We start from the raw sequence: 24,724 nt of genomic DNA, 5'->3' as shown, positions 1-24,724 counted from the left end.
TCTCTTGAAATACTGTATTGAATTCGAGTATCATATGACCACCTCCCCATTAACAAAAATGAAGTTGGATTCAAAACGGCAGACAAAAATTTTAAAATGAAAAGTAGTTTTTTAATTTTAACAGGAACCCCAACGTAACACACAATCAAATTATCCTTGTAAAATAAATAAGCTATTTCCATAATTTTTACCAACTCTGTATAACGTTTGCAAAGCATGTGAACAAGAAAGTTTCATTTCAAGGGAAGATAAAACTGAAACCCTATTTTATAATGAAATTCCAACTGAAAATATTGACATAAAAAAGTATGATTGGAAATTCTTTTACAAATACATTTTTCCCAGTATGTAAAGCTATACAATCGGTTTATCAAGAGATCACTCTCTTGAGGCGGATTGCCACATATCAGTGAGTCTAACATTAAACGTATTCGGCACAGTGAGAATAATATTCACATGTTGGGACCATTCATACTTGGCCGGGCTGAGTAGGAATTATCCCATTAGAATCAATAGAAATTGTATTTTCACTGTACCGGTCACTGACATATGCGAATCCGAATTTAATTGACAGTACAGTAACAGAAAGTGAAAATCCAATCCAATGAAAGTCAACTAAATGTAAATAGTAGTAAACGCAAAAATAGATGTTGGAGCAATATAAGAGGAATCATGTGTCGGTTAAAGAAGATCTGGAGAGCAGAAGAAAATTTATAAGCTTATCAAATTATTTTATTTACATTTGACAATAATGAGCACTAACCTAGCATGGCAAGGTTCACGGTAGATGTCCAACTGGAAGTACTGGTTATTGTAGAGGAAACAGCGTCTTTTCTTGAAGATGGTGAAATGTGAATCGTCGCGCTGAGCGAGCATGTTGATGTAGTCTCTGTGTGTCAACTGCGTTTTCACCTCGATCACTTGCCCTCTGATCTTCGGTTTTCTAATTGTGTGAATGTAGCTCCAATGACCTGGAAAAAACACAGTCGGTTACAACCATTTTGAAATTCAATCAGAGATTATAAAAGGTAAAGGCTTCATGTAATAATAAAAGTGAACATTTCAAAAATCAAACTTGAATATTAAGGTTTGGGAAAAAGTAAGTGGAATGACCTTAGTGATACAACTGTACGAGGATTACAAAATATGATGAAAATAGTCTCTTCAAAAATGTCATTTTAAAAATAAAACCTAGAGTATGGGTTTAATAGAATACTGATACTGACGCAATACATTATTAAATACACAATATTTGGTAAGTTTCTCTGCATTTTATTTGTTCTTTCGATTCATTGAAAGAAAGTAATCATTTCAAGAAGTAATGCATATTCATTGTAGCTGCTTACAGAACAGGATTATTCCAAAATTCTCATTTCTTTACCCAACCAGTTAAAATCCATTCGGTCTTGGAGCATCAATTTATAAAAAATTATGATAATAATAAAGTGTGATAAATATAATAATTATACGATATACGTTTATAAATCTTTCCAGGCATAACATGCGAAATTCTATGGTTATTCATTCAATGTTGACAAATCTACATTAATCCTCATTATTGTGCCCCATTCACATTTACCCAGCTGCATTTATCATTCCATGAATGTTGTATACTATATAAGAATATGAGAAGGAAGATGCACTGATTTATTATTATTAGGATGAAATCGTTAGTTGAATTTTTTGATTTTTAAATTGATTGCCAAGGGTTTTGCAGAAATATCGACCACCCCAATTCATTTTCTTTATTATGATAAGCGTTCATTGTCAAGTTCATTTACAAAGTGAAAATCAGGAATAAAACCGAATTGGAAGTTGAATAATTGCCTAATTTTAAAGACTAAATCCAATTCTCAACTATCAGGCTCTATTTTTTATGAGTAACCTATTTATTTCAACGCACTTTGCAATTTGGAAACTAGAGCACTTTTGGAAAATGATTAGCCTTGCAGTTAGAGTTAGCGGTCTAATCAGATTAGTGCCATCTCAGTAGAATGTTATCGTACAGATTAGATGAGAAATAGAGTCTTGGTACTTCCATTGGAAGGATGTTTGAGGCCAGCTTCGCTAATACAGTTACGAGCTCCAAAATCACTTTCTGTTGGTTCGGAACTCATCTGAAACTGTAGAGTTATTCATCTCTACAACAAATTATTTCTGCAATGGACAAAATCCAATTCACGCACAAGTCAGGGCTAAGTGGGCAAATGAAAAAGTCCAAACTTGATTATTTCCAATGGAACTCTCGTCTCGTTCAAATAGATTATTGTAGTAAAGTATTTTAATAGGGCTACTTGAATTGTTTAAATATTATGGAAATAACTAGTACCCTTTCTATACTTGAAAATGGCATGAGTGCTGAAACTAGGCCTAGTAGTGTTTACATGAAAAAATATAAAACTTGTATTAGTTATTTCTATGTTAATAAAATCATTATAGATTAAATTTATTTGAATAGACGTGGTGGATGAGTTCAATCATGCAATTGCGATTTTCAGATGATTGGAGTTATCCTTGTTATATAGTTGAATACTTCAGACAGTAGTCCAGTTGCCTAATATTAGTTGATCATGCACTTGAATCACTAATTAAGAAATTAGTGCACTTGGTACCTCATTTACTAAATATGGATGAGAAAAAATTTAACAAATAAAAGGCATAAACACTTACGTCAAAGACAACATATATTTTTCCATCAACAGAAAATAAACAATAAACAAACTTTTTTATATCAACTTATAAACTATTACAAATCATAATGATCTAATTTGATGTAGCAAACATTAATTAAACATTTGATCAATGAAACTAACTTCATTCAATGATTAATTTACTATAAATTTAACAGGCATAAATCATCATGCACTATGAATTAAGCTTGTCAACTACTGCTCTTATCAGAAAATAAATCATGGTCCTCTGCTTGCACAAAAATAAAAAATATATCAACTATAAAAATTATAATTATAAGTTTCAAATTTAAATTTCAAGTTGTTGTTTATTGTGATAGTGAATGCTAGTCACAAGAAATGTTTGTAATTACTGTGAAACATAGAAAATTATTATTTTTGGAGTTTCAATTAGTTTTGTCAATTAAATATATCATTACATAGGAGCAAGCTCTAGCCCCCACCACTTAACATGAAAAATTAGAACATATTAGTACTAGAAAAATGATATAAGCAATAACCATGAGGAACCCATTTTATTCAAGCTACACATTACAATAGAGTACAATAATAAATATAATTATATTATAATTGATAGGTTTACAGGTTGTTGATGACTGGCATTCAATAGATTCATTTATAAATGTATGATCGTTGAAATAATCTGACATAGGAGAAATGATAAAACCATAACTAAAAACAAACTCATTTTCTTTACTACACATCACGTTAGAGAGAAAACTAATTTTAATTGACATACAATGAATTTTATAAATAGCTGACTTTTATCTTGTCAATCATTGATCTTACTCGTGAAAATAGCAAAAATCAGGAATAATAGTAATAGAAATGAAATAGCTTAACAAAGAGGAACATATTCTATTAACGCAAAAAATGTATGGCGATTGACAGTTATGGATAGTTTGCGTTCATTTTGGTAATGTCATTGTTCTATATGAAATGTGTAACGATAAAAAAATATATTAAAAACCAAATATCATAATCTTGAGGAACCTACTCTATCACAATTTAGGTGGAAAATGAACAGGATAAAACTATTTAGTTGATATTGATTCTAATCATTCCTATACGGTACTCAGTAATGGAGACACATGAGGTCTGGAGAAAGATACCATAATCATTATAACTAATTCGATAACACTACACAGAACATTGGAGAGAGAAAATATAAAATTCTTAATGGTAATTTCCATCTTAATTATAGATAGTTGGAATTCAATCAGAAAATTAAAGCAATTATTGCTCTAGGTAATCATGATAGAAGTAACATAATACTTGAACGCAACCCATTTTATTAGAACTCTATATTTTTGTAGGGTAATTTACAGGATAACAAAGTAAGGTGATATCCATGCTATTCATTGTTCACGTGATCATGAGAGTGCTACAAAAACTATTGGAGAAATTATGAAGTCATAGACGATATAGCCTCAATAGATTGGATACCAATTTATTAAAAAATAACATTACTGACAAAAAAGGTTTTCAGGCTTTAATTCTTATTGGCATTAATTCTTTACGTAATCATCAGTATAAAAATATCAGCAAAACATAATAAAGTTGAGGACGATAACCACGACCATAATGATAGTAACCTATCATTTTATTAAAACATAACAATAGAGAGCAAATAATATAAGTTGTATTGCTTCATTCATGCAACGTTTAGCTGTCATTCATGTTTACTCAGTGTAACAATATCAAGTTACCCATTTTATTGGAACATACCAATAATAATTTAATTGGATAATTGCCTTTATTAAGGGCGGAGTTAGGACTCTGGGTCCTCTCTGCCACACAACTCTAAGGTCCTCTGCCACAATCCAAGGAGAGCACGGATAAGTTGTATCGATATAATGTTTAGCTGGCATCTATCTATATATATATATATATATAAGCACAACTTATATTATTTGCTCTCTATTGTTTTGTTTTAAAAAATGGTTACTTGCGGTTATGGTCTTCAACTTCATTTTTTTCCGACATTTCTTTACTGACTTGATAGAATGCTATATATATATATATATATATGTCGGAATGTCGGAAAAAAATGAAGTTGAAGACCATAACCGCAAGTAACCATTTTTTTAAAACAAAACAATAGAGAGCAAATAATATAAGTTGTGCTGCTTCAACGTTTAGCTGTCATTCATGCTTAGTCAGTGAACTATATCAATTAACCCATTTCATTAAAACATATCAATGCAGAGAGAGCAAGGAGAAGTTGGATCGATATAATGTTTAGCTGGTATCTAAATATGGCATTCTATCAAGTCAGTGCAGAAGTATTGGACAAAAAATGAAGTTGAAAAGACCATAACCGCAAGTAAACCATTTTATTAAAACATAACAATATCGGGTGTAACAATATCGGGCAAATTATAAATTTGACGACCACAGTAACAATAACGGGCAGGATTAGATGGAGTATATGGTGAGTTTACCTTTCTGGCCGCGCTTGCGTAACCTAGCCTGCATGTTGGGGTTGTTGGCCTGCAGGTAGTTGTGGACGACGTCGAAGTCCTGGAAGGGGGGGAAGTGGGCATCGTCGGGCAGACACTTCACCAGAAACTTGCGCTTGCGGGAGTTGGTCTGCAGCCGGTCGCCCGTGTCGATGCCCAGCTTCTGGCACACACTCTGCAAAATCACACATTGTCCATAAATAAAACATAGTATAGAATACACCATCATTACTTTATAGTATACTTATGCCTTAGAATAGTAATTCATTAGTACACTTGATAATGGGATGAATACCCGAAACCGGTCGTGTCACAGATTAAATAAAAAGGGTGGTAATAGTAGTTTAGTCTGAATAATTGAAATCTTTCAAGTAGCCCTCTTAGAATAAATGAAAAATATATCATATTTGGAAAACACAGTAAATATTTTTTATCACAAAAATATTCTGGGGGGGGGGGGGAATTGCCGAACATTTATCAAGCGCAGATTCAGCTAGACAAACAATCTGGAAGTGTTCTTTGAAACATATAAAAGCATACAGACAAAGAATAGTTATTTGTGCAACTAGTGCGCAAAGTGACAGTTTGCTGTACCGAAAGAAACGTTTACGCCCGAGCCGTAGGCGAGGGTTGAATGGTTTCTTGAGTGCAGCAGAGGAACTTTGCGCACGTATTTCACATTAAGTTTTTCCTACAGTTACCATTGAATATGAAAAGTGGGTAATTATGGGTAAAATTCCCTGAAATCCATCAAATGTATATCTGTGTAATTTTATTATTAATAAATAAAATAGAATAATGTATGTGTGTTTGAATGGCGGGGCGGCTGTGTTGTGTGTGGGTGGCACTGTGCTGTGGCTGTCATCCACCGCATCAATATTCTTATAACGTGCACCACAGTCACAGTTACAAACTTAATTTTGATTTTGCTGCACTAGTGCTCCATATAACCCAATAACTATTTTGCATTGCCATGTTGCAAATCTGGAGTGGAGGAAAAATTTTTCCCGCACAAGAGCGGAAAAGTGATTCTTTGCGTTCTGTAATCAGTGCAGCAATGGCCACTTTTCATGGTAGCTGTAGGAAAAAATATTTCTTCCTTCAGATTCCCTGAAAAGTGACCATTTCTGCACTGATTGCAGGCCACAAAGAATCACTTTTCCGCACTAGTGCGCAAAGTGAGTACTTTGCGTACTCCAGATTTGCAGCATGACAACGCAAAATAATTAGTAGGTTATATGGAGCACCAGTGCAGGAAAATCAAAATTAAGTTGGTAACCGTGACTGTGGTGCACGTTATATTAATATTAAGGACAATGAGGACAGCCACCACATGAGTGACAGCCGCCCCTTCATTCAAACACTACTACATTATTCAATTTGACAATAAATTAAGGTTTTTATTAATAACAGCATCACACACACAAACATTTGATGGATTTCAGGGAATTTTACCCATAATTACCCACTTTTTATATTCAATGGTAACTGTAGGAAAAATTTAATGTGAAATACGTGCGCAAATTCCTCTGCTGCACTCAAGAAACCATTCAACCCTCGCCTACGGCTCGGGCGTAAACGTTTCTTTCGGTGCAGCAAACTCACTTTGCACACTAGTTGCACAAATAACTATTTACAGTTACCTTGTAAGTAAAGTGACCATTCCTGCACTGATTACAGAAAGCAAAGAATCACTTTTCCGCTCTAGTGCGCAAAGTATTACTTTGCGTACTCTTAATACTTTGCGTATTATCATGCAGCCATCCCAATCAGGTGTTGACATTGTTGGCGTCTATTTTGAATGCGAATTTGTTCTATCTATATTTTTTCTGATTTTCAAATAAATAAAAATGAGAACTCATTAAATTATACATTTTGAATATTATTAATTATTCATTATTTCCAATATTTTTTTCATTCATAAATTGATTGGTTGAAAAATTATTTAGAAATTAAGATTTACCTAAAATTATTCAAATTTTCAAATTGATTGGATTAATTTAATTTTTAATTTCAATAAATTATCGATTATTAATTTTCTATAATCATACACCTTCAAGGTACTCCACTACCAGTAGTTCATAATTTCAAATATCTAGGCTCGATTATCAGCAATGATGGCAGCATAGATGCAGATGTTTCGAGTCGGATAAATACTGGGTGGATGAAATGGAGAGAGCTGACTGGTGTACCTACTCTGTGACAAAAGAATGCCTGTGCACATTAAGGGAAAGGTATATAAAGCTGCAGTGCGTCCAGCAATGCTGTATGGAGCCGAGTGCTGGCCGCTCAAAAAACAGCAGGAAGATAAACTCCATGTGGCAGAAATGGGAATGTTGAGATGGGCAGGGGGAGTTAGTAGGCTGGACCACATCAAAAACATTCATGTCCGGGGCAGTCTCAAAGTGACACCAATTTCTGAAAAAATAATTGCGGGGAGACTGCGCTGGTAAGGTCATGTTAACAGACGCCCGCCCGCCTAACCACATGACGAGAAAAGTGCTCGAGATGGAGCCGCAGCCAAGGGGCAGAGGCAGACCCCGCCTCACGTCGATTTCTCTAGTCCATAAGAATATGGAGAAATTGGACCTGGTAAATGAGACGACCCAAGATCGCAGGATCTGGCGACTGCGTGTTAGGAGAGCCGACCCCAAATAATGGGAAGAGGGCAAGGAAGAAGAAGAATTTTCTATAATCAAGTATAAAATAAATTAAAGTTGTTATTAATAACAAAACTATACAGACAAACATTTGATGGATTTCAGGGAATTTTACCCATAATCAACCACTTGTCAATGTTACTCGCCTACGGCTCGGGCGAACACGTTTCTTTCGGTGCAGCAAACTGTCACTTTGCGCACTAGTTGCACGAATAACTATTTCCTACAGATACCTTGAAAAGTGACCATTCCTGCACTGATTACAGAACGCAAAGAATCACTTTTCCGCACTAGTGCGGGCGCAAAGTGATTACTTTGCGTACTCCAGATTTGCAACATGGCAACACAAAATAGTTGGCGGGTTATATGGAGGATTAGTGCTCGAAAACAAAAATTAAGTTGGTAAAAATGACTGTGGTTAGATTTAGATAAGAATCATTTCAATGGCTACCCTACATTTATGATAAAATCCCAATCTAGAAATCCAAAACAAGAATAATGTTCATCGCTCGTGCGTAAACGTTTCTTTCGGTGCACAAACAGTCACTTTGCGCACTAGTTGCACAAATAACTATTTCAATAATAACAACGATAATCAACTTGACTGATTAAGATTGTGCTATGTTGTGAAATCAATATTACATGAAGAATTATCAAGTAGGATTGTGATACAAAACACTATTTCTTCCATTATGAATCCCAGTCGAAGCAGTTAAGTTATCCAAAGCTCATGTCTCATGTAACAGCTTATGGAACTTCGCTTTGTTACATGGATGGAGACGTTTAGGCCACTATGTATATCGTACTTCACTTCTCAGATAATGCATTTTGAATTTTTTGAAGTCACAAAACAAGAATGTCTTGATTTGAAAATGCGATATACTCGGGAACACTTGACTTCTACTCTGGATTGGGCTAACAAATAGCAGTGGATAAATCTGCAGTTTGGTGATCTGAAGCATAATACCTTCCCCACTTTTAATCATGCTAATAGTAGGAAACTCCTATTGAGCGAAAATATTTAGGAAGAATCATAGAACAAAAAAATACATTCACAAACAAAATATTTTCCACTAATTATGTTCAAATACGGTAGGCTTACTCACAGCAATCATCCGACAGATTTTGGCTTCGAAATCAGTGGAGTTATCAATGACATCGAAGTAGGGGTGTCCCACCCAAGCAGCCGCTGCGTTGTAATCCAGTTCCCTGGCTAGTCCGACGTTTTCGCTCCGACAGGCATGGTCCTACAACCATACATCCGTCACTTTACAATACATCTATCAAGTTGAGGATGAACAAAAATAATAGTCAATATTTTAAAATCAAATCTCAAAACATGGCATTAATTAATTTATCTATAAGGAAATGCAAAGTTGAAAATTTATAACACATGATTTTTTTGTGAATTAGGAGGTTTACATAGAAGACAGGCAAATAGAGTTGATGAATTAAATCATCACCAGATACGAGGATTGAGCCTTATGTGTTCATAACACGTAATTATTTATGAATTTGGAGGTTTACATAGGAGACAGTCAAAGAGAAATTGATGAATTAAATTCTCAGTAGGTGGTAAGCTACATTTTTATGTTGGGTTTCAGTCCTTATTACAATTCTTAATAGCAGAGCCAACTTTGAAGGTTTCAGTTTCTTATCGTGGGTAAATTATTCTCATTTGATTCAATAAGTGAAGAAGACTCAGTATGTGAAAAATGAGCATGAAATCAAGTTTTATTTGATGTTAGCAATTACATGCGATGGAACATGAATATGATTTTTTGTACTAGTGAATATGATGATGGGCAGTTATAGAATAGAATATTTATTTCGCCAATATTTATAAATTTAAATATAAGTGTTGTAGTTACTACAACCATAACTGTATTAAAATAACGATCGATAACCTGTAATATATGTATTCACATAGATAACTCAACAACTACAGTACTATCAGTTTAAAAAGTATTGGCTGCAAACAGGAGTAGAACATAATATAATATAAAACATATTATTAAGTTTATTTTGATCCCTTTGACTCAATGTATAAATAAGTGTCTAGCTCAGAATGTATTCCCAGATGAGTTAAAGTTGGCAAGGGTTGTACAAATTTATAAGAAGGGTTCTCGCCTGGATCCTAACAACTATAGGCCAGTCCCAATTTTGCCAGTTCAGTCAAAAATATTTGAGATCATAATAGCTGGCCAATTGTATGAGTTCTGTAAGCTGAATGGTCTGTTTGCTGACACTCAGTTTGGGTTCAGGGCTGGACGGTCGACAGTGGGCGCTGTTGAATGTATAATTAAAGGGATATGTGATAGTTTTGAAGGGGGGAGCCTTGCTGGGCTGACGCTCTGTGATCTCAGCAAGGCTTTTGACACCCTGGATCATGAAATCTTGCTATCTAAGTTGATTCTCTATGTTGGTGGCCCTCTCCGGCTTCTGCGCTCATACTTGGGTGGACGCAGGCAGGCTGTTCAGGCAGGTGGTGGGCTCTCACGGGTTAGAGCCCTGAGTTATGTGGTGCCCCAGGGATCTGTACTGGGACACCTTTTGTTTCTGATTATGATAAATGATGTTGCCCTTTTAGATCATAGGATGGTTGTATGCTACGCCGATGACACCTCTATCATGGATGTTGGCAAGAATATGCATGAGGTCCAGGACTTGATGAATGCATCCAGAGGGGCAGCTGCCAACTGGTTTGCTGCTAACCGGTTTGCCTTAAACAGTGAAAAGACAGAGACCATTGTCTTCAGCCTTAGGAATGGGATGCAGTATGAGTTCCCTCCTGTAAAGCTCTTGGGCTTCCATCTTGATAGGAGACTTTCTTGGAGGGAGCATATACAGAGTGTCTGCTGCAGACTGAACAGAGTCCTGTTTCTGCTGAGGAGCCTGAAAAGATGTGTTCCCAAGGCATATCTCCGTATGAGCTACCATGCGTTCTTCCACAGTGTGATGTCATATGGCATCATACTCTGGGGTGGAGCTGCTGAGGTGGGGGCTGTCTTGCTGCTACAAAAAAAGGCTGAGAGAATTGTGTGTGGTGCTGGATACCTAGCCCCTTGAAGGCCACTCTTTGTTAAGCAGAGTATTTTGACTGTGGTTGGCCTCTTCATTTTCGGGTCTGTGATTGGGGCAGTTGGGGAGGTGGGTGTCCTGCCTACAAGGGGTGATGTCCATGGGCATAATACCCGTAATAGGAATAGGCTCGACCTCCCGTATTGCAGGCTTGGGAGAACGCAGGTTAGTTGGGCTTATATGGTGGGAAAGATCATCAACAAGCAACCCATTACAGCGTGGACTCTGCCACTGGCAAGCCTGAGGAGAAGGTTGAGGCTGTTCCTTGAGGATCACCCGTTTTATGCGCTGAATGAGTTTTTCAGTTGTGAGAGTGCTGCTTTGGAGCGGTATTTTACTTGATGCATGTTCTTGCCTTGAGTGCATGCTTTTTCTTTCATTTTTAATGACTTGTCTATCTGTGACCAAAAGGATCTCTCTGTCAATGAAAGCCATGATAATAATAATCCCAAATATTACACTATACTGTATTCTCATGTGAGACTGTGGTTTTCGATTCAATGTACCCTACATACATACTGACACAATCCATGGAGGAAAAATTGAATATAGGTTTAGACCAATATACTTACTGATACCGGAAGTTTCAAAATTGACTTTTAGAATATTTTTAGATCTATTGATGATTATTTTCTAATTGATATCTTATTGCTGACAAGATATCAACTCACAATGTTCAGTTTTTGATTGTAGTTTATTTTCTTATTCCCTCAAAAATAAATTTTATACCCATCTTCGGCTTTTGATCAATTTGTGATAAGCAGTTGAATAGATAACAAGAATCTGCGAACTTCTTGTTAAGATTCCCTGAAAAAAAGAATGAATTTAGAACAATTTGCTAGTTTTTTATAGCCACTAACCTCAGTACTGTAGAAGTCTTCAGCACCATTTGCTGCTGAGACCATGTGGATAATCTGATTGTATCGATTGTCCCGCAATTCAACCGGGTTCCATCCGTTCGAGTTCATCATTCTCTCCCATTTATCTTTGGAGATGACTGTAAATGAAAAGTTTGATAAATATGTGTAAAAACATAAATAATTCGAAAAAATATTATTAAAAAATTATTTTTCTAAAAGTTGTTATTCTTGTTAAAAGTGGATTAATATAATAGCAGTTCGTGATCGAATCCAAAATTGATTAACTCATTGACTTATCGAACTTTTTTCAAATTATTGAGCATAACATTTTTTTATTGAAACATTAATCAAATGAAAGACTAATTTAGATCAGGAAAAGTTGGAGATTTCATGTTAATTAACTAATCAGAGGTAACTGTAATTTCAATTGTTTGTATCACAATGTTAGATACCGAGATAGGCTATAAAGTTTATAAGAAAGGAATAAAAATTAATTAAATAATTGCATTAACAAAATTATTTTTGAAGAATTAAATAAGGCAGAATGCTGTATGCCTCATAATGATGTTGAATAATTCAGGTTATAGTTCAGGTTAACAGGGGAACGATATGTTCACACTCAATAGATTATTCAGTTGACAAATGCATACATATCCAGAAGGGTAACCACAATATTCAATATTCATTAGGAAACTTGAAAATTACAACTTTTCCTGATTAGTTTATCAATATGTTAGTTAAATTATGTATGAGTTATTTTTCTATCGATTTGTATTCTGTATTGGTTGTTTATTTGGGTTACTAACTGAATTCAGAAACTTTGTAATGAATCAGTGGTAATGTGTTCAACATGAATAACATCAAATAACTTGATTTGATTAAATGAATACATAAATTAGTGTCAATTGTAAGTAAATGAATGCTTGTTGTACCGTACCAGTCACTAATATTGGCTGTGTAGCAATAATAGCTTTCACTAAAGCCACATAAATATGATTAGATTGTCTTAGCTGACAGGCATCAGGATGATAAAGAAATATTGTCATACTGTCCATTGTCATATCAACAATAGCAATTTGGCTATTTGGATTAGGCAAGTTTTGCACAATGTCAGCAGCACAAGTGGCATATTTCAGATAACTCACATGCAGACGCATCCATAGCTCCACGATCACAGATAATCAAACAGTCTCGCTGGCATGTTTCCCCTAATTCAAAAAATGTATTTTCTATTTGCAGCATTGTCTTTAATAGATTCTCTTGAAATTTATAGCCTGTAAACAAGAAGATTGGTATTAGTTAAAGAAGCAAAGATAATTCCAAAAAACAATTGATGCACATATAATCAAAATATCTCAAGAGAAATCTATTTTTCCTCTAAAACTTTTCATCCTCTATTTTTTATCTTGACTGTAGTTTTCTTCCTTCTTGAATAGTTGATCAATAATCTAATGTAAATAACTAAATTCTGTAGTAGATGCGAAAATTGAAATTTGATATACTATATTAGACACAAGTATGAAAATGTTTGTTGTCTAGGAATAGTAGTACAGTCGTAGCCTAGATAGAACAAGAGGGCGTTTTAGATTTGACTTTTTCAATAACTGTAGAACAATCCTAAATAATTGGAATGTGTCTGTATTTGAATGAGTAAATAATATTGCAACTGTAAACAGTATAATATAATACAATTTGTATATGGACACAAACATGAAACCCCAATTAATCTATTAACAAAGAAATATAAATAGAAGAAATATATACATAAAGGCGGTAAATGTAAACACTAAGTTTCAAAAGCAATAGTAAATTGCAAATTCTCATAGCTAGAAGAACAACAGAAAACGCCCAAAAAACTAAAAAAACTAGAATGTGCACTTATTTGAATGTCTGACGTGCATCATCATGTGTGAATGTGTTATTACAAACATCAAAAGAAAAAAAATACAAACATTAATTAAAAAAAAAAAAGAAAATTTATTTCTAGAAAGATACATAGGAATAAAAAAGGAAATTATTCAAGCGTTGTTGAAAACTATAAGAAGTTTACAACTTCATAGACTTAGCATACAAGCTAAAACGCAACTTACAACAATATGTTCTATCGCCAAAGAAACATTGTAGTACGTAGCCTACTGAACTGGCAAACAAATATTTTTCCATTTTTTTTAATGCGGAAATAGGCTAAAATTAGTTTTTCCTCCACCTACTGGCTAAAGTACTTACTTTACTCCCTGAAACATAATACTGAAGTGTCACTTTTTCGCTCTCGGTAGTAAAAAACAGAAAAACTCCCTAGGGAGTAAAAGTGACTCCATTTAAATAACATGGGAAGCATCTCTATTTTAAAAACTTACATTATAACACGGTATTTAGATGGAACGGTAGGGGTCATGAGATGTGTGCGCAGTGGCCAGCCAGCTAGATTGCGTCATCGCCACCAACCGAGGTTTTTAACACCTATTGACAATCTATGAAACTTATTTGTTAAAAACAGATGATTGGATATAAAAAATGACGTCAGCTACACCGGAAATTTAGCGCAAACATGCGCGTGACACCTACCGTCTTCTTCTATATACCGTGCATTATAATAGGTTAGAAGGTCTAAGCTCAGATGAGAAAGCATAAAGAGGTGTCTGTCATTGAGTCAACTGAATTCAATACCACAACCAGAAATTTGATCAACTCATGAAATATATGTTTGTATAATATTATATTCTTAATATTAGTAGACGATAAAAATTTATACAATTTTTAAAATATCTTATTCTATTCAAAATACCAGCCAACAAATATTTTTGATCTGCAATTCAAATCTGAACCGCGTGATCTGGAGTAAGCCATTTTTGGTAAACACCCAGTTGATATAATTTAAAGTTACAACTTTAGCCGGTAGATAGCGCAATCGGCAGTGCCAATCAGACGGCCAGTTTTTAGGTTTTAGATTTTAGGTTATGTTGTTAGGAAACATTGTCACCAATACGTAAGTTATTAAAATGATTTTAATTGCAGTTTCTATAAAAAAATGTAGATGGAGGAAAAATGTTGTGTACATCACGAGTGAAAAATACTTTTTCTCCCTCAGGAATTTTCCAACTTTTTTCGTAGTGGGGGAGTAGATGTATGAATGAAATCAATAAAATTCAAGTATCAAGGAAATTCAGTATTACAGTGTATTCAGTATACAGTATTACATTTTCAGTATCAATGAAATTCTGCTTCCTCTTAAAATGTGGATGTAATACAATTTCACATTACTAATTTGCTCTATTTTTAGTATAAAAGTAATAATTTTTATTCGATTACAAAGATTTAAATTTCCTATAATTGCATAGATATACAGATAAGCATAAACAAATCTCAATCAGTAATTAAAATACAAAGATATAGAAGATTTCAAACTTTTCGGATTGGTTCAAGGCTCTCTGGATTGGTTTCTCTGTCTCTGTTTATACTAGTAAATATCATAATTCGAATTGACCTTATCAACTAACGTTGATTTCGCAGTTGAATTGATTCATACGTTGATTCCATTATCAATGAACAAAATCTGTTCCGAGTGTTGAAATTATTATTTATCTCATGAAAATAGTCCATGATTGAAATAAATGCCAATACTACTAATCATTGCAATCAATAGAAATCAATAATGTTAATGTCCCTGAGGAGATAATACACATTTAATAGGTGCTCCTTTATTTTCTTTCCGTTTCATTCCAATTCCTCAGAGAAATAAGATTGAGAGAAAATGATTCTGTTCACACCCAGATCCCCGGAATGCAGATGTATGCCAACATAATTTAATTTCAAGTGTAAAAATTGAAGAATTTTGCATTGCTAATTAAAAATGACAGTTGGGAACTGTTAAAGCAAAGCAGAGTGGATTTTTGCCAAGTAATTTACACATGAACAGTTAATATTTCATAGCTTCAACAGTCTCAGAGAAACAGGAAAAGAGGCAATACTCATATCGTGAGACTCACTTCCAACTATCAGTATTAGAATGGGGAGCGTTGGTCTAATTTATAAGAAATGATGACAGTTTAGAGTAAATTTCATTATATATAAAGTCGCCTTTGAAATTCGTCCAACTTGACGATAAGAGCAGCTTTACTGCAGCTTTACACTCGAAAGGACAAAGTTTAACAATGAACACTTGAGAAGCCCTACAGGTTCAATGGTTAATGCAATTTCGGGAAGCCATATTGGTGAAAATAGACCAGCAAGGCGTTTTATATATAAGTGAGAGTTATTTGCAACAGCAGTCAAGGATCCTATGGCACATGGTTAAGACAACTGTTTCCACTGACTAAACTTATAGTGATAGTACCAAGAGTATTCAAAACAAGTATAATTTCTCCTATGTCCTCTAAACTCTTCTGATAGTATTGTTCCTTGTACTGAACAGTACAATTCCTTATCAAATACCATTGTATTTTTCTATCTTTATTGCTTATTTTCTGAAAAAAATATTAATAGGAATCTATAGCACACTATTAATATTGGTATTACTTTACAAATACCTGTTTTTCACTTGACCTATTTCATCAGACCCAAGAAGTGGAAATTTGACAAATTAACATTAAAATCATTAGATATAATCAGCATAAATACACTAATTATTATTATTATTATCATGTCGTGACGGCCTACATGGAGAACGCACTTTGACAATACAAACAAAGTTCCTTTCTAATTTTATTTTTCCATTATGCAAACAAATTATAATATTATAATAATATCACTGAAATGCAAAACATCAAGGGAACTTCATTGGTAACGATAGTTTTAGAAGGCAAGAAAGATAATAAAACTCGAAGTAGAATTCACTATATTTTTTCACAGTAAGAGTTATTATTTTGTTAGGTAACTAATTAAAATTACAGAATAATCCATTAGTTGAAAAACAATTGACACATACTATTAACTTCAATTCAAGTTGCAATCCATTAACAGTTAAATTCATGTTAATCACACAAAAAAAGTTGGTTCTTGAACAATAGCTTAGAAATTGATTTGACAAATCAATGAGTTTATGGTATCAGATTAAGGTTACATTCAAGTGTATTAGCTAAAGATATTTTAAACCAATTCAAATCATACATACTACCAATAAAAATTACAACCACTAATCATTCATCAAACATTTGTGATTTTAATCGGACTCAATAAATTGAATAGCGAAAGCCAAAGATCAAGAACGAACTGATTTATTTGTAAGTAAATGAGAATGGACCAGACAAAATTTGCGAAAGCCATTCATAACAATGAAGAACGTGAGTTTATTGATATTGATCGAATCTTGACAAGACGACTAAAACTTTATTGACGAAGGTTCGGAAAATTAATTGATGGTAGATTGGTTTCCACGGGAGTTTAATACGATCATCCAAATTGAGCCTCAGCAATTTTACTTGATTTTAATCTGGTTTGCGCCGAAATTGAGATGTCTTAATCACTAACGAGGCTAAAAAGTGATCTTTCTAGCATCCCACACTACACCAGAAAACGTATTCCATGGAAACGTATTCCATGGAATCATGGTTTCCAGTATACCAAACTTTACACGCGACATATAGTACCACCATTATACATTGAAACCTCATTATTATACTATATCCTCTGTTATAGTAATTTTTTCTGCTATCCTTCGAAACGTTTATATAGCTTTCAAACTTGGTATAGGCTGGTACACCCCGATTTAGTATAGACCTTGTGATTGTACGTTTTTGAGCGATCTCTTGAGATGCTCTATTTCCAGGTTTCACTGTACACAGAATGTACAATATGTTGAGATTCACTTTAAATTGTCAGCATTGATTGAATAGGAAGCTCCTATGTTATTTAAACCCTCACTACTGTACTACAGAAGCATTCATTATACTCACACCCTATCTGCTCATTACAGTACAAACATTCTCAAATAATTCATATTACAGAGTTTAGTTTGAAGCGATATTATTTTGACTTTACTGATTTAAAGTATTACCATTGTTTCCTTGTTAAAATTATGACCCATGGAAGGAAAACAAATCTCTGATTTTAGTATTCAAATAAGAAATGTTACTTTTTAATAATGAAGCAGAAAAACTGCAGATCATTTTTTAATCTCTAAATGAGAGAGATGTATTGCAATCTCATACTCATCTTATTAATCTCTAGTTACTTTGGCCACACTGTAGATAAAATCATTAACAGCCAAATGAAAAAGAAATCAGTGAGAAAAATCAAAGTTCAATAAGATTCTATTCAGTTGATTTTCATTTATAAAAACGAGCCTTTGAAAAATTCAGAATATTAGAGATAACAAAATTTAATAAAGGAAAAATAGAGTATGCAAATTGGATGAATAAAGAATTACTAGACTAGTACAAGAAAGATATACAGGAAAAAATATAAATTTGGGATGAAACCAGTGACTAAGTTTCTCGCACTGGAAAAAAGTAAAGGATACCAAATTGGCTAGGTCGCATTGTAGGACACTTGAGGCACCTCTAGTCAACCTTTCAATACCCTTTTCAAACGAACATCACAAATTTGAAAAAATTCAGAAATTCAATATTTTACTAGCACACGATACTCCACTAACACTTTCATAATGGAATTTTCGCCAAGTTTCAGGTTGATTTATGAGATAAGGAAGTTCAAAAATAATACAGACACATGCAAAATTTTTGTTCCAAATCGGTTGTGGCCTAATTTTTCAAAGGTATCTCCTCAGGACCATCTCGGTTTCAAGACGGAACAGACAATATATCTACAAATAGTCCAGGCGCTGGCTTACATTGAGCATACATGAGAGAGGCAGAGAATTTGACTTCGGATTATTGTTAGGGGGTCTTTAGTGTATATGAAACTCGATGTCGTCACGTCCCAGGGTGGTCGACAGATTGGGGGGGAGGGGGGAAAGTTGTAAAAAACGCGCGCTTATAAAATCACCTGTCCTGCAGTTACTATTCATAGTACAGCTTTGAATTTTTTTTCAATATTATGTACACATAACTGGCTTTCAATGTGGTCCTCTACATTTTTGCGATAAACCGCATAGTTTTTCCGTAAAAAAATAAAATATTTCGAAAAATGTATTTTTTTATTATGGACTTTTTATTATTTCTCGAATATTAAGTCGTTGGCCGACTTAGAGGAAAAGGTTCTCAATAAACGTTGTAGGCCGTTTCTTCCTGAATCCAATGATATATATAGATTGGGGGTTACGATCATAGATGCGGCGGTGGGAGGGGGATAAGTAGCACTGTTACGCTGCGGCGCGGTCCTCCCCCATGATTAATGCGCATAATGGCCTGTCTATCGCATCGCTCCTACTAGTCTATGCATTCAAATTATGTATTTCAGGAACGCTATCTTATGTATTTTCGGTCGCTGAACACGACTTTTCAACTCTCAAGCCTCAATAATTAATAATTCTCATCATAATATACAAATTATGGTCAAAATTACAAACTTCATCTCATTCTGCAAGGAAACTAAGGAATGACTGTTTGAAATAAACGAAACTTGGGTTTCAAGGAACATATTAAGATAGAATAATGAAAATATCAATATGTGTTTGTGTTTTATTGTTTTTATTTCAAATTCATTTATTGTGATGCGCTGCAGGCTAAATTATTAAGTACACACTGGCCACGCTTACTTGATATAGTGTGGTCAGTTACCGGTAATTTCCAAGAAGTGTTTGTGGAATTTCTTAGTTCTTAAAGGTGGATATGGAATTCATCATTCATTTATTATCATAATAATAATTATGTTTAGTATGAAAGTTATTATCTTCCATGTATCTTCAGTTTGTCGTGAACTTTTGAAAAATTATATCCAATATAATAATATATATGTGTCAAATCAAAATGAAATGAAAATTTTAATATTCATTCAAATTATTTCTAACAGTATTATTATAATGGTATTTCACTAACTTTTGATTGATTCATCCATTATGGTATTCCCGTTCAGACTGTTTTGAAATGGTAACAAGTTATTCAGTATCAAAAGTTAGGAATAGAATAGTTTTGGGCCATGCCTGTGATTCTTTCTCAAACATAATATTTATATGATTTGTAATTCAATCCACAAATGAATGAATGAATGTATTCCTGCACGTAGCTAACGTATGTTAAACGTATGTTAACGTGCAAATCCTTGCCACAGATTTAGAAATCAAGTCTCGATGGTTTGGAGAGCCTATTATTGGAGTGATTCTTTTACTTTGCTGCTTCTAGTATGTTTACTACTTTTGTTTGAATTTAGACCATAGACATGAAAAACAATGTCCACCTGTATCACTCCATCTTCATTGAGAATTTTCATGATTCTTCTCATCACAAAGTTTCTATAATCTTGCAGCGTATTGAAAGTTTTAAAAAGTGAAGTAGGAGTTGAATTCAGGAGAGCCATGTTATCATTACGAGAATTTGTCAAAGATATTTAGGGATTTAGTCAAATCAATCCACAACTAGTTACACTTACAATTTTATGGGCCAAGTGAGATTAATAGTTTTTTTTTTCAAATATCCATCAGATGTTGACAGAGATTGCGGTTATTGTAAAATGCATGCTGCACTAAAACTTCAATGTTGAATTATCTTTAAACAGCTACCTAGTAAAAATACAGAGATCAGATCTTTTTGTTCTAGAATGAACTAAAAATAGGATATTTTGTTTAAGTGCATCGTGGAGAATGACAGAGCTCTGTTTTTTATAGGTAAGAATACACTTTTACAATTTGCCACAACTATGTTCAGATAAAAATCGTTGGAGACCGAATAACTATTTCTTTTTACATTCAAAAGAGAATCACACATTTCTTCACTTGCTTCCAGACCATTGATAACATTATGCAGATTCTGTTTTCTATCAGAGTCTTGAAGAAAAATGTAATGTTCTCGTGAGAAGGTTATGCTTCTGGAAATCATTCTCATCTCTCATTATTATTGTTTTACTTCCTTCGATGACTTTCTTCACACCCTCCAGTGATATCCATAATGATGTCACATGTCAACATACTTGAACAGAATATCTTTGATGGAAGATTTATTTATATAGTAGCAGCCATTTTAGGAAAGCCTTTGAAGACTAGGTATTCCAATCACTCACCTATGAGTTTTAGATGATCGAATGAGGGTTTGTTCCAAAGCATGAACGGTTGTCACATTATTACATCTTCAAGGTTTCCTTTTGACAGAGAGTCAATGTATTGACTGTATAGAGTTGATGTTTCCTTATTGGAAATGATTTTCTACTTCTATGGGTATTTTTTCATATTTTCTAGATATAACACAGACTCCATTGCATAGTTTGTGTGATTGAATGAAAAAAGTATGGGATCTTTTCTCGACCAGTTTCTATGTGCAATACCAGAGTCCTTCCTTAAGAGCACGAATACAATTGAAGATAATTCAAACTATGTTACAATAATCAGTCATAAATTTCAAGTAGTCATTGATTTTGCATTGTGATTCTAAAAAAACTCCACAAATAGCTTCAGACTTCTTTCAAATATACGTTGACAATCTCTCATATTTGAACCGTTCATGAGTCCTTCTTGTAGTTGTTTCATTGAATTGATTGCTTGCTCTCACACCTTGATTATACTGATCTCCCCTCAATAGATTTCTAACAGTATTCTCTCCAAAAATATTCCAGATTCAACAAAGATATCTTCAATTCAACTTTCATTCAAGTACCATCCCAAGACAATCAGTCAAACTCAGCCAGATGAAAAGTATCTATTCGTAGATATAAGTTAGAGCAAAGACCTTAAAGATGCATAGACTCACATGCAGCGCTAGTGTCGTACTTGGAATTGAAATCCGCCATTGAGGGGGCAACCCATAAGATTATTACATACCAATGCCACCAATGCCTTTGTGATCTATAGTATTACAAATTTATATAATATATAATATCTCGTGCTAAAATGGCGGCCTTCAATTTCAAGTAAGAGCTATCATTGGGAAGGCATAGGCATTGTGGGTCTATATCTCTTTAAGGTCTTTGAGTTAGAGAAATCAGTTGATAGAGAGTTGTATCTTCTTTGAAATCAAATATTTAGTCATATCACATGGGAGTAATTAGCATTATTTGTGATTCAACTATAAATTTATATGAAGAAAATACTTTACTCCACTTACACGGTGCTCTATATGGGGTAGCCTATATAATTTGTTTAACTTACTCTATTAATTGACCTTCGCAATTCCAAAGTGATAATTGAACTAAATCGAATAATTATTGTCTCTTCATGAAATATTAGTTTTTTATCGACTGAGAAACACATATAGGATTCCTAAAAAGATGGTTCTTCATTACAATGTAATTATAAATAATAAAGTTTGTAATTTTGACCATAATTTGTATATTATGATGAGAATTATTAATTATTGAGGCTTGAGAGTTGAAAAATCGTGTTCAGCGACCGAAAATACATAAGATAGCGTTCCTGAAATACATAATTTGAATGCATAGACTAGTAGGAGCGATGCGATAGACAGGCCACTACGCGCATTAATCATGGGGGAGGACCGCGCCGCAGCGTAACAGTGCTACTTATCCCCCTCCCACCGCCGCATCTATGATCGTAACCCCCAAACTATATATATCATTGGATTCAGGAAGAAACGGCCTACAACGTTTATTGAGAACCTTTTCCTCTAAGTCGGCCAACGACTTGAATATTCGAGAAATAATAAAAAGTCCATAATAAAAAAATACATTTTTCGAGATATTTTATTTTTTTACGGAAAAACTATGCGGTTTATCGCAAAAATGTAGAGGACCACATTGAAAGCCAGTTATGTGTACATAATATTGAAAAAAAATTCAAAGCTGTACTATGAATAGTAACTGCAGGACAGGTGATTTTATAAGCGCGCGTTTTTTACAACTTTCCCCCCTCCCCCCCAATCTGTCGACCACCCTGGGACGTGACGACATCGAGTTTCATATACACTAAAGACCCCCTAACAATAATCCGAAGTCAAATTCTCTGCCTCTCTCATGTATGCTCAATGTAAGCCAGCGCCTGGACTAAAATGCATTATTCTCTTATCTTATACCATTCATATACCGGTTTCGTTCTCATCCTCAAACTCTCATTTCTCCTATTTCAATCTCGAAATACCCTCACATTCTTATTTCTCATTCAGAGTTTTTTCATCGTCTTCCCTGTCTCATTCCCGAATACGGTTTTCTCATCATACTATACTCATCTACATTTTTTTGATTCAATATTCCCCATTCATCAACTTTTTTCTCTTATTTGCCTCCTATTTTTTATTCTCCCTGTCCTTCTTCTTCTTCTCATTCTTTTTCTCCTACTTTTTTCTTTTATACTCTCCTCCTCTTCTCCTTTATCTTATTTTTCATATTCTCTAGAGCCTTTTTCCTTCTTCTTCACTCTGCTATTTATTCTTCTCTTTGCTAATTTTCATTCTCGATTCTTCTTCTACTCATTAGAATGTTTTTTCTCTTCATTCTTTGTCTTCTTTTCAATGTTTTCCTTGGCTTCTACTCTTCTCCTTTTTCTTCTACTAGCAAGCAGTTAGAATTTTGAAAGAGGAAATTGACTGCTCGACGTTTCACACTTCACATCGGAGCACTGTTGCCATTTTAATAACTTCGGTTCGTCTGCCATAATTCGAACAAAGACAGGGCCATGCTATGCTAATGGTCACCCAACGCTCGCCCCTAGCCAGAATAACCAATGAATTTAATTGCCTCAAACTCTGTCTTTTTCTAAAACAAATTTGACAGACTTTTAAAAAAAGACAATCACGCGCTATTTAAAATAGCTCACTTCGCCGTGTGATAATTTGCAACAAGCGTGCAGTCTCTTTTTCATTTTGTGAAATACGAGCCCATTAATAAAAGAACACGGAACAAGTGAATAAGTAAATTACTACAGTTAATGAGCCAGCAGTAACTAGATACGGTAGCAGTATAAAATAATCTTGATTAAATTTTCAATGAGGCTATTATAAAAGTAAGATTGGCAACTGAATCTGCACTGACAATAATTAATGATAATAATGGGCACGGGATTTTTGTCAGACAATTTTGGTCAGATGGATATGTATGCCATGATAAACATGATACTCTACTTAAAATTCTACAACTTTTGAAATTTTATCCTATGGATACAGTTATAGATTTATACATTCTCAAAATATCAACTTTTATGGCGGATTGCACCATCCGAAATATTTTTATACGAAAATTGTAAAAGTGATAAGTATGGTGTTATATATGTGATAAGGTATAGTGATAAGTGAAGCAAATTCTGAGTTAAGCTTAAAATCAAAACCTTTTGAATCTTACAAGCTTTCATATATTATTATGATTCTATACTGATGAATTTCTCTTCTTAAAATGTTAGTCATATTTAAAAGAACACTAGATTCATCAAAACAATTTCTATTTCCATGGATGAGTTTATTATAATGAATTAATTTGAAGGTATCTTCTTTTGATCATAGATGAGCCATCCAGTGATGAATTTGTTATTTCACTTCAAAACAGAATATAAAAACCTTCTCTCACCGCAAGACACAGCTTGGATCTCAGACATCATCAAGTCGTCAGTGACTGTTGTGATGTGAAAATTTATGACATGAAATGGAGGAGTATATTATTAAAAATTGTAATTATTTTGGCTTCTCAATAACTATCAAGTCTGACAAGTATTAATGAGATCTGAATTATTTTATGTATATTTGTAAGCTTACTGTCAACTGTCTTATACTGGTGTAGGCCGAATTATTTGTAGCTTAGTTTAGTTAGGTCAGAAACGTGTACTCGATTTTTTTTGCCAATTTCATTCTGTAGGAACGAGTTTCTAGATTAATGCACACGAGTTTTAAATCACAGTATACACTAATTGAGAACTTAAACTGATGTTTCTTATCTTGGAAGTGTTTTAGAATAATATTCATCAGGAAAACTAAGGTTAAATGTTA

The 24,724-nt window shown here is 33.9% G+C and overlaps 1 protein-coding gene across 7 annotated transcripts in view; it reads right to left on the bottom strand.

Moving 5' to 3' along the window:
* The window catches only part of LOC111053238 (TRPL translocation defect protein 14), a 90,946-nt gene that overhangs the window by 851 nt on the left and 65,371 nt on the right, over positions 1-24,724 (bottom strand). For 5 of the 7 annotated variants that reach the window (XM_039436997.1, XM_039436999.1, XM_039437003.1 and 2 more), the window contains 5 exons: positions 12,899-13,027; positions 11,754-11,890; positions 8,919-9,059; positions 5,135-5,327; positions 764-971 (listed from right to left, as the gene is read on the bottom strand). In XM_039436997.1, coding sequence (XP_039292931.1) covers positions 764-971; positions 5,135-5,327; positions 8,919-9,059; positions 11,754-11,890; positions 12,899-13,027 — 808 coding nt within the window. Of the gene's footprint in view, positions 1-763; positions 972-5,134; positions 5,328-8,918; positions 9,060-11,753; positions 11,891-12,898; positions 13,028-24,308; positions 24,354-24,724 lie in introns of all 7 variants that reach the window. The other 2 variants (XM_039436996.1, XM_039437000.1) reach the window with 1 other exon arrangement.

This window comes from Nilaparvata lugens, chromosome 10 (assembly GCF_014356525.2).
Source record: "Nilaparvata lugens isolate BPH chromosome 10, ASM1435652v1, whole genome shotgun sequence".
Taxonomy (NCBI): Eukaryota; Metazoa; Arthropoda; class Insecta; order Hemiptera; family Delphacidae; genus Nilaparvata; species Nilaparvata lugens.
Note: the sequence above shows the minus strand (reverse complement) of the source record. Positions and strands in the feature narration are given on the sequence as shown.